Here is a 12,172-nt window from a genome sequence, read left to right on the forward strand (position 1 = left end):
TGTTTATGTGAATCTTCCAGGCACTCCGTGCTGCTGACCACGGTTCGGATGCCTTGCTTCGTGCCTAGTGTTGGTCTAACCCTCTTCTCCGGCACCTCATAGGTGGTAGGAGGCTATGTCTATAATACATTGATCCAGTTTTGACAATAGATAAAGTATGGACATATTACTATACCTTTGCACCATTAACAATGACACTGTTCTGTTCTGAAAAGTGATTTTTCAAATTTTCAGGTTCCTAGGTGTGAAAGCAGTCTGTTAATGAATGTATATGTAGACCAAGCTCTTTGAAGTTGAATGTAGTAGTCTATTTGATTATTTCCTTGGGAAAAGTCTTCCTCTTACTAAAAAAGGAATGTTTTGCCCATTTATCAAGTGTCTAACGATAGCTGAGGATTAAGTCTGAATGGAGTGATTACTGCATTCAAAAAACCCAAATAATGAAAAGTATTTTTTGTTGTTATTGTTTAAACTACTTGATTCTCCCTCAGTTGTCCTGCCTCTGTGAGTTTCCTCCTTCCGCCTTGTTCCTAAGTCCATTGGCTTGATGTAGTAAGTTTCTGTGAACACTTAACATTAATTCTTCATCTTCAGAAAATTTCAGAGAGGAAAACTTAATCGCCCAGCCTGTATATTTTTATTGTTAGTCACTGGTATTGTCATTCTGAACCATGACCATTCGGGGTACATACTCTTTTCAAATATTATTATAAACTTAAAAATTTTCATCATAAAGCAATTATGATGAAGCCAGTGTTCGTCTGTTATGAAAACTCTGCTCTTTTTTCATCTTTAAGAGCTAAACTCAGAAGGCACTGAGCTGTGGCTTCTTGTCTTTTCCATTATCCTTTTCTTTCAGAAACGGCGCCATTCATTTAATACTTCATTACAGGCGGGCTGCAATATGTATACATGGCGCGCAAAATGAGCCATTTTGTTTTAAAACAGATTGCAGATGAAAGGAAACCATTCATTTCTTGCTTGCTTGCTGTAATTACTAGAGCACTAATTACTCCAAATCACTGACATCCAGGGTCAGCAAGGATGACAACAGAAACATCAAAGAAAAGATGTGGTAGCTCGCTGTGGCAGATTTTCCATATTCCTCACCACAGAATTTTTTTTTTTTATGGCTACTGTTTTCCAGTTTGCTGATGAAAAAAAAAAAAAAAAAAACCCCGCAGTCAAGATTGCTGAATGTTTACTATTATTTCATTCGCAGTTTGACGGTGAGAACATGTATATGAGCATGACAGAGCCGAGCCAGGACTATGTGCCAGCCAGCCAGGTGGGTTAATTAATCTTCTCTGCCTTGTTTCAAATTGTAATTAAACAAATTCAAAGAGTTGCATTGCAAATGAGTAGCACTATCAGTAACTGCCGCAATCAGGAATAATCATAATTTATAAACAAAGCATTTAAGCCTTGTTTCCAGTTAATGAGATACGCTGATAAAACACCGGAGTTGGCATTTGTTGAAAGCTTCTGCCTTGTTTTCTCTCCAGAACAGCAAGCAGCTGTTTTGCCAGCATGATCTTTCCTAAACAGTTGTTTTACCTTTAGGAAATAAAGTCTTTACAGGTGCAGGTTATTTGTGCTTCAGACTGTAGATGAGTTAATCATTATATGCTACACGTGTCACAAATCGAGTCCATGATCAACTGTTGGGACCATTTTCAACAAAATGCTACATTTATAACCCAAATCACGTGGTTGGTGAGCTTTTGCCAATGCCGCGGTGGCAGAGTGGACCCTAATGCAGCTTCAGAATCCACAGGGGAGGGAGTGGCTTTCAGGTCAAAATGCGTGATAAGATGGAAACCCTTCAAGGGCACATTTGTATCCATTTCACTGGGACTAGTTGACAAGGTATTTAGTCAGGAGAAGTGACAATGAAAGTACAATGAAAATGTAAATAGTTACATTTATAAAAGTAAGTGCTTGGTGATCTCTTTTTTAGGTACCTAAGTCCAGGAAGGGTATTTAAAGCCAAATTCTAACTGCCCTAGGGGGCCAGTATAACACAAAATGTAAGAACATTGTAATCAAAAGTAAGTGAATGAATAAGTGAAGTGAGAGATCACAGGAGCATTTTACGAACTTGCACGTTTTTTTTCCAGAATAGTGACACCATGGCATCCTGGCTTTTCATGTATCAGCAACTACAGCATAAACTCTAATATGGTAGCTTTAAATGTTTACATGTTCACCCAGATAGATTTGATATCTGGGGGGTTGGGGGGGCCAGATGAGAGACTAAAACTCTTTTTCTCCATAGTGGTTGTCAGTGAATTAAATCTATGGTGTATGTTAGGGCTACACACTGTGGGGCTTTGAAAATTCTCTCATAACGATATGTCTCATGCCTAACTCAAAACAGAGGCAGTTATGCATTTCCACAAACTTTGCATTTAGAAGTCATTATGACCCCTGCCATCTTCGGGCAGGCGTTCTTGAAACTACACTATATTGTTCAGCGGAAAAGGCCATCGTGGCGTTCAAAGATTCTGCCAATGTTTCCTTCCACTCAGCTCAGTTGATTACTCTAAGAATACCTTTGGAAGGCCCAGCTTTGCATTTAAAATTATGACTGAACTGAATCCATTCAGCTAAGTACCCTCCACGATCCACAGGCAGTTCTGAATTGTACTGTTTGATTAAAAAATGAAAAATGTTATTATTAATTTTCTTCTAACCATCAATCCCAAAACTGTACTGACAAGTTTAGTATTACTATTGGATTAAAGCAGCCCGGTATCATCTCTTCGGTGCCTTTAGGGTTTTGAAGTGTAAGGGCTAATTGAATTTGTTTGAAACAGTAGAAACACAAACTCAATAAGTGATTGCTGTTGTAAAGCAGCTGCTTCCTTTCAGGGAATGATTTTATCCCTCTGAAAGGAGTTGTGGATAAAGGACTGGAAATGCAGAGTACATTCACCATAAGCCTGGCTCCTTAGATATTTAGCTTTAAGTACAATGGATAATAATTCAGGCCCGACTACAATCGAACAGTTAACATTATTTTTCTTAACGTTTTGTCAGTCACGAGTGACTAAGAATGTCTTAAATACCAGTGATAATTTATGGAGAAGGAGTAGAAAGGGCCAGATACTTTTTTGTGCTTTTGAAAAATATGGCAGGTTTGTGATCCTGAAGCAAACTCTTTTTTTAAATAATGTTGCATGTATAAAAATGTTTTCAGAATTTGCTATTTAAAAATTAGACTAATGTAAGATAGTACATATGCTGAGAGAGAAATACATTTCACAAATTACACATGCTGACTGGCTTGACTAGATTGTACTCTTGACATTCCTTTTGTTTACTGTAATGTAATATGTTCAAGAATTCATTACTTGATCTTCTTTTAGGGAATTTTAATCAATGTATCCCTTAAGGTGACCATAAATAAGATTTTAGTCATCCTGCAATGGAAGGGAAAAAAAAAATAGTTCTGTGCCTTTTCCTGCAGAACATCAAACATCTGCATACTTTAGCAATCCAAGACAACTTGCCTCATAGAACCACTCAACAATTATAATTCCTGTTCGATTTTCAAATCAGTACATGCTTTGGGACTTACAGACGAAGTCGCTAAGTAGCAACATATGGTGCGCTCCTGCTCCTGTGATGTTGCTGCAAGCAAATAGCATCATTCTGTACTTGAAATGATTTTATAGAAAGCCAGTGCTGGAACTGGTCCAGAAATGGAAGCACACTGTAAAAATTAATGATATTCTTATAGATAGTCCTGAAGGGCTCTTTGGCACTATCTACCACGTGCGTTCTATAACTCTTAAGCTAGTATATACAAATCCTGAAAACGTTTTTTGCGCATAATTTTGTAATTGATATGCAGCTTCTAAGTTAAAGAGACCACCCTATAATAAGCTGGACTAGTGTGTAGTAAAAGCACATAATATGTCCACTCCTCCCGGGTCCCCTTCCTGGAATGCTGACTGTTTTCTCCTATAATAGCTATAAGTGTGCTGGTCACTTAGTGCTTTCATTTAAAATCCATTTAGCTTTTTCTTATTGTGGATAGAGTTTGATCTCTATCAATGCAAGGTTGCTCTGTGTTTTTCCCAACCCTGCCAGAACCTTCCTGCATAGTTTGTGGGAAAATGTGAGTGGGCTAATGAAATGGGAGGAAGAAGTGAAGGGTAGGAGCAGTCCATCATAAGCCACCTCCTTTTATGTTCTTAACACATCACATTTGATTTCAATGGCTATGTCTAGATCAGAGCACAGAACAATATGGCAGCCGTGGTTGAGGCCTCCTGCTTGAGCTCTGACTCTCCTCCAGATGTATGTAGGCGACACAGGTCCACATGCTCTGTGGCCTTTACTTCCTAAAACACTTGAGCTCCTTTCTCCAACCTCTGGAATTACAGTACCTTCTGTAGTTCCTAAGGTGTGATTGTACTCAGGATATAAATGTTCATTTGAATGAAATACGTCAAAGGAAACAGAAGCTGAACATTGAGAAGCTTCACGTTAAGCAAGAGAAGTCTGGTCATTTCAATCAGAGCTTTCTACATCATCCGAAATTGTTTTTGGTTTTTTTTTTCAGTTTTGAATATGTGCCATCACTATAGCAGTTGTTCTATCCTTTCCACCCAAATTGGCCAGTCTGCTCCCTACAGCAACATTTTCTCCCAGCGCTCCTGGCAGGAGCTCTTCCCTTCTCATCCATACCTCAGTCTGGCTCCCACACAGAAAAGGTTGAGAAGGACCGATCTTTCTAGATAGGGGAAATCAGTGTCAGCTTATGGAGAAGCTTAGGTTGCTTGCCTGAACCACATTTCCAATAAATCAATTGCCCCTTGACAGCAGTCTTCCTTAGCACTCAGTGCTTGGTTCATCTTCAGGTAGTGCTGCTTCTTCTTTTTTTTTTTTTTTTTGCATAACTTACAAATCTGCCCCCTCTTTTCCATCCACATAATGCCTGCCTTAGTTCAGGGCCTCACAGTTTCTCTTTAACTCATTTTACCTTACCCTCATTTTGAACTTTCCCTGGAGCCCTGGGGGTGCAGTGGTTAAGAGCTTGGTTGGTTGGCAGTTGAATCCACCAGCCACTGGTTGAAACCCTATGGGGCAGTTCTACTCTGTCCTGTAGGGTCACTATGAGTTGGAATCGACTACACAGCAAAGGGTTTGGTTGCCTGAAGGATCCATTAAAAGAACTGGCCATTTTTCTCTCTTGGGAACACGCCTTCAGGGCCTCTCCATTGTGTGTGGGTCAGAGTTACTGAGGTGCTTCTTGGCCCCACCTGGCATGTGCTACACTGGAGCCTTCACCTGTTTGCTTACCTGTCTGTCCCACTAGATTGTGAGATCTGAAGGATGGGGTCTAGATCTTGTTTCTCTCTGTATTTCCTGAGCTGAGGATAATGTCCGAAATATCAGAGGCACACACATTATTTGTTTAAATATGAGTACATGAATTAAAATATTCTGTGGACATCTTTATAATCACGTTAATTATTTTAGTCTCCTACTTTTAATAGTTCTCAGCCCTGCCTGGCAGGAGATCTAGCAAGCCCGGCCGTGTCCATTCAGTTCCAGTAGCCCCTCTCCTTCTGGGTATCACTGCCATGACACATTCACAAAAGGCTCCAGCACTCCCTCCTCCTTGGAGAATCATTTCAAGCACAAGACTCAAAGAATTAATATGATAATAAACTTGACAATAATAGGCAATTATTCTTACAACAGTGTCATATTGCTGTTTGTCATCAGCAACACAGTAGCAGTGGAACCAGTAGGGCCCTCCAAGCTCTTTTTTGTACAATTGTCTCTTAAATCTACTGTTAGAATGTTTTCAGATTTGCACATGTATTAATGGCTACATATATTTTAATTATATATTTTCCCAGTAAGAAAATTCTCCAGGTTAGAGTGTAAATGAGGCAAGAGAGACGAGCCTAGAAAGTGTAAAAAATAATATTTTTTAGAGCATTTTGGAAAAAAAAAAACCTCTTTACTATGGTTCATAAAATTTCCATGATTGTGACATAAATTTGAACTATAAATTAGACCAATTACTTTTAGATTGGTTCCTTTTGGCAGAAATGTCAGGAGTAAAGTCAACTTGACTTTTGACCGTTGACCCAATCAAATGATAAAGCTGCCACGCTTTGATTAATCTAGTTAGTCCAACAAAGTCTGGCATCTTAACAAGCCCAAACTAGTTACTCAAACCAGTCTTCAGTGTAACATCCAAATGATTACTCTGTGCATTCCCAGAGGTATTCATTACAGACAAAATTGCTCTTGTTGCCTTGCATACAAGCTGAGTTTTCAATGGGAAATGAAAGGATGCCTGGAAAAATAGGCCACCTAATTAAGTTAAACTACTCTAGCATTTGGCTTGACATCTTCATTACTCAAAATTAAAAAGATGCTTCACTTGAGCACACAAGTTACTATTGTTTATGTTGTTTTCTTCCTAAATTGGCTTTTTACATGGAAGTCTGTTTTTCAGAATTATATCTTGAAATAGCTCGCATACTTCTTACGGTTTATAAAAATATCTTAATAGCCGGTATGGATACTGAATATGGGTACCATACAAAAATATATACATAAGGCTCTTGATCATCAAAGAGCCATCAGTCTTTCTGTATATATTCTTGACATTTGTTTACCTACTGGTGTGGTGAACTTTAGGTGATTTTTATCCACTAGCCTTTATTATTATATTTTAGTTGGGTATTACTGTGTTAACTACAAATGTTCACTTTCATGAGAAATGTGAATTCCAAAAAAAATTTTTTTTTAATAGATCATACAATTTAAACTGAAATTCATTTGTCCAGTAGAGAAGTGCTTTATATCCACTTCTCTAGTGGAGCTATTTTAGGAGCATTTTAAAACACAAACACACATAGAACACGCCATCTACTGATTGCCAGTTCCTAGTCATTGACACTAATGAGGCTGCTGACAGGTTAAATGTTGTGTATCATATACATTTCCAAGCTGTGGGATTTGTGAATATAAGACTCATTTTTTATTTCAGAAAACGAATGTTTGTTGCTCAGTATGCTCGGGAGTTTTATTATAATCGTCTAATGGTATGTTTTTTCAAGCATTAGGGAAATACATTTCAGTGATGAAAATTATGAAAAGCTCTGAATGGACTAGCATTGGTGGTAAAAACTGATTTCAGCACGTTGGGCTCTGTTTGGCATATAGCTTGCTCTGTGGGCAGCTGTCAAGTGATACCAAGACAGGTGGGCCCTTGAAAATGCTCTCCTCTGGTACACAGCCTGACTGGGTTTGCAGCTAGGTATGGTACATTTTGAAAACAGCCCTTCGGCTTGTTCAAAATCGTATTTCAGAGGTGTTGATTTTCATAAGTGAATAATTATGAAGAACTAAAATGATCTTTCCTGTTAAATTTTGCAATGTATAATATGCCAGAAAAAAAATTTTTTCTGACTCTTATAGTGAACGTACTGCTAAAGAAGGTCCAAAGAATAAAACAAAACAAAAAAACCATTGCCATTGTCAATTCCAACTCACAGTGAGGACAGGCATGGTGTATTGAGTTCAGAATAGTTATATGATGCGTGATAGCGCCTGTCGATGCCCGCTCTTTGTTCAAGCCCTCAGAGGCTGTCCTAAACCAACACAACATTTATAATATGCCAATATGTCAGGTAGAAGTGATTTTGCCCATTTTAGCATCAAAGCACTGAGACTTGGAAAAGTTTAGGGTTTTTCCACCTAACCCATCTCTTTTGAGACCTCTGTCTTCACGTCCTCGTTGCCACGCCAAAAACACCTTTACAAAAGTGTCAAGTTTCCCTCTGCAGTTTCACTTCCTCCGCACTGGAGCAGACCTAGCTGGCCTCCCCAGAAATACAGTGGTGGTTTCGGTTCGATCTTTATCCATAGTTTTCCCTCTCTCTCCTGTGGCTGTGAAGCTGAGTGTTCGTTCTCCTCTATGTTACTTCACAGTTTAGATACAAACCTTTATAACTGGAGTCCTAAAGGTTTGAAATGAACTGGTGGCTGTCTTGGGAAATGTCCTCCATAAATCCTCCAGTTGGTCATAAGCTATGATAATTGATCCTGCTGGTTGCAAAGTCAAACAACTGGCTTCTAAGACCTCGCATGGAATCATTCAAATGAGACAGAACTCATCTGGAACTCACACTGGCCCTGTTGGTTGTATCATGAGAACATTTCAAGAGCAGGCCCTCCTTCCAGAAGACCTAAGCCTGCTAAACCAAAAAAAACCAAACCCAGTGCGGTCGAATCGATTCCGACTCATAGCGACCCTACAAGACAGAGTAGAACTGCCCCATACAGTTCCCAAGGAGCGCCTGGCAAGTTCGAACTGCCAGCCCTTTGGTTAGCAGCCGTAGCACTTAACCACTACGCCACCAGGGTTTCCTAAGGCTGCTATGGGTGTAGTTACTTCTAAAATAGCAAAGCTGACTGGCCTTGGAGGAGTCGGGGGCTATAGGATCACAGGGGTGGGGCAGGGCCAGCCACTTTGTACAAAAGTTGCCTTCGGGGAAATCTGGACTCAGGTGCCCTGTGTGTACTGGGCTGTTTATTTCTTATGCTCTGACTCCAGTTAACTTTGGTACTTGTAACGGTGCTGGTATGTTTCAGTAGGAAGCTCCTGCTTGCCTGAAAGTTTAGGTTAGCACCCCTATGCCCCCAGTGTCATGAATAAATTAGATTAATAATAATAGCTATGCCCAGCAGTGAACTACTAAGCAAGGGCTTCACCTTATCTCATTTAATCCTTACAACAGTTCAGGGAGGATGGAGAGGTAGAATGACTTGCTGAACATTAAAAAGAAATACAGCCAGGATTCCGGCTTGAGAAGGCCTGACTCTCAAGTCAGACTCCATCCGGGGTCAACCAGGCTTCGTTTTACTTTAGAACTTTAAGGTCAGAATATTGACACACTAGCCTCAGCCCTTTTTAGCACTGAGGTATCTCCAGTGTATTACATGTGTGGGGACTCTGAGGAGTCTTAAACCAGTCGCTGCCAAGCAGACCCTGACTTGTGTCGGCCCCACGTGTGTCAGAGCAGAACTGCGCTCCATAGCATTTTCAGCAGCTGATTTTTTGGAAGGAGATCACAAGGTTTTTCTTCCGAGGCGACTCTGGGTGGACTCAAACCGCCAGCCTTTTGGTTAGCAACAGAGAGTGTTAACTGCACCACCAGGGGCACCTGAAAGATATTAGGTTGAACCAAACGAAACTGTAGGTATTTGAGCCCTTTTTTTTTTTAACCTACAAAAATAGCAATTCCTTATTTGTTCAAACATGTACAAAAGCATATGAGTACAAGGTGGTAGTCACTGTCCCTGGCTTCTTTCATCCAGAGCTGCGATTCCCGCCACCTCTTCTTGCAGCCGTTCTATTTCCTGTGCCATCACTAATTCCACGTATTCCCACTACTACTCTTCTCCTGGTCCAGCATACTTTTCCCACCCTTGACATTCCTCCTTTTCACACCTAGAAGGTAAATGAAGTACAGGAGTTCTCTCCAGGGAAGGTGTCTCACCCCTCCCTCTCTCTCCCCCAGGAACCCACTTCTGGCAGGGAATGTTGAGGGGCCTTATCTTGTCTTGGTTAAACTGGGGGAATTGGCCCGTTTGTTCAACATTTTTTTCTTCTTCCATGCCCCTACCTTCAATTCCTCTTCAGCCTAAGTAGTAGCAAGGACTTAGGAAGTCAGAGTCTGATCCTCAGATATTTAGGGATCCACTTTTCACTTTTTCTGGCAAGAGATGCAAGAATTGGTATAGCATATCAGACTGTGATGAAGAGAAAAAGGAGCCTCTCTTTTCCCCTTCCTGGCCTCACTGATGGAGGAGCCCACCAAAGGGCACAGGCCATCTGTTTACCTCTAGTTCAAGGCTAGCTTAGCTTCTTTATGCAGAATGTGAGTTCCCATACCCAGCACTTACTGACTTCTGCAAAAATGAACAACAAGGAAGAGAATGAAGGTAAGCACGCTGAAACCCAAATCAAACCCATTGCTGCTGAGCGGATTCCAACTCAAAGCAAGCCTACAGGACGGAGCAGAACCACACCATAGGGTTTTCAAGGAGAGGCTGGTGGATTCGAACTGTTGACCTTTTGGTTAGCAGCCTGAGCTCTTAACCACTGTACTACCAGGGCTCTTAAATACACTTAACATGTATTTTTTTAATTTACGTATAAAATAAATACATATAAAGATAAGCCAACAGTGAATGCTTAATTCCATGCTGGCTGGCTGCATATGATTTAATAAACAGAGCCAGACCCTAAGCAAAATCAGTGTAAGCCAGGTCTTAAAAAAACAAAAGAACATTCATTAAAATTTAAGGTCACACATATTTGAAAATAGTATGTTAAACCCCAGTTTGTTTTATTCAGTTATTAAATGTAAAAAGTCTGTGTACTGTTGCAGTGGATCTCCCCTCTGCCCGATGAGGTCTGTGACACAAGCCAGTCGTTTAACCTCTCTGGTCCTCCTTCCCGTCATCTGCAGACCGAGGGCATGGACTTGGCGGTCTCTCGTGCAAGCATTCTGATTAGTTTTGAGCATAAATACAAAACTCCTGTCCAGAAAATCCACCTCTAGAGCATCATCCTAAGGAAATAAATGATTAAGGCTATTCATCACAGTGTGTTTTATAACAGAAAGCTTGGAAACGTTCTAAATGTTCAGTAATAGGGAACCGATGAATACATTTTAAAACGTGGTCGCAGTGATACACTATGCAGCCACGTGAACAATAATGTAAGTCAGTATGTTGTCATGGAAAATTTTTCATGATCCATTCTAAGTAATCAAATTAAGTAGCATAATGGTATAATAATAATAATATAAAAACCAAACCAAACTCATAGCCGTCCAGTCGATTTCCATTCATAAGGACCCTAGGGGACAGAGTGGAACTACCCCATAGGGTTCCCAAAGAGTGGCTGGTGGGTTCAAACTGCCAGCCTCTTGGTTAGCAGCCATAGCTCTTAACCACTGTGCCACCGGAGCTCCAGTTATGATATTGTCATTGCTGTTTGCCATCAAGTCAATTCCGACTCGTGGTAACCCTGTAAGACAGAGTAGAACTGTCCCAGAGGGTTTCCAAAGAGTGGCTGGTGGATTCGAACTGCCAACATTTTGGTTAGGAGGCATAATTCTTAACCACTGTGCCACCAGGGCTCTGGTAATAATATAGCTAACATTTAAACCCAGTGCCGTCCAGTTGATTCCACATTTATTAATTATTAACATTTATTAACAATTATGGAAACCGTGGTGGCGTAGTGGTTAAGTCCTACGGCTGCTAACCAAAGAGTCAGCAGTTTGAATCTGCCAGGCGCTCCTTGGAAACTCTATGGGGCAGCTCTATTCTGTCCTATAGGGTCGCTATGAGTTGGAATCGACTCGATGGCACTGGGTTTGGTTTTTTAGTTTATTAATAATTGTATAATTATTTACCTCATTTAACTTTAATATGAGGTAATATTAATATCTCAGTAATATCTTCATCCTTATTTGGCAGATTTGGAAACTGAGGCTTAGGGAAATTAGGTAACTATATCTACTAAGTGGGGAGCTGACATTTGTATGTAGCATTTCTAACTCCAAAATTAGAGCTCTATGATCTGACTTGGTTATTAAAAACAAATGCCCCAAGCAAACAAATATACACCAAAAAGTGTTTTTTCCTATGTGGTTGAATGAAGGGTGATTTTTTAAATCGATGTTTTCTATTTTTCTTCTAGTTAACATGGATTATTTATAAAATAAGACAAAAGAAATGTAGAACTGGATATCAGAATGTATGAACTATTAATGTGAGAATTTAAAAAATTTGGATAAGTAAAATAAATATAGTTTGCCTTTGTGTATGAAATTTTTTGCCACACAATAAATTTAAATACTTCAATTACTTTTGTAAGGAGTCCCTGGTGGTGCAAAAGGTTAATGAGCTCAGCTACTAACTGAATGGTTGGAACCTCAAGTTCACCGAGAGGTACCTGGGGAGAAGGCCTGGGCAGTTTGCTTCTAAAAAATCAGCCTTTGGAAGCCCAGTGGAGCATGGTTCTATTCTGACACACACGGAGTCCCCATGAGCTGGATTCCAACTGGTGCTGCTTGAAAACATCGCATGTGGAATAACGACCTATCACGGCAAAGTG

At 40.1% G+C, this 12,172-nt stretch overlaps 1 protein-coding gene across 3 annotated transcripts in view; it reads left to right on the forward strand.

The window, feature by feature from the left end:
• Window positions 1–12,172, forward strand: part of TOX (thymocyte selection associated high mobility group box) — a 364,544-nt gene that overhangs the window by 175,493 nt on the left and 176,879 nt on the right. For all 3 annotated transcript variants that reach the window (XM_049854467.1, XM_049854469.1, XM_049854468.1), the window contains exon 2: window positions 1,223–1,288. In XM_049854467.1, coding sequence (XP_049710424.1) covers window positions 1,223–1,288 — 66 coding nt within the window. The remainder of the gene's footprint in view (window positions 1–1,222; window positions 1,289–12,172) is intronic.

The sequence above is a fragment of the Elephas maximus genome, chromosome 15 (assembly GCF_024166365.1).
Source record: "Elephas maximus indicus isolate mEleMax1 chromosome 15, mEleMax1 primary haplotype, whole genome shotgun sequence".
In the NCBI taxonomy this organism is placed as follows: domain Eukaryota; kingdom Metazoa; phylum Chordata; class Mammalia; order Proboscidea; family Elephantidae; genus Elephas; species Elephas maximus.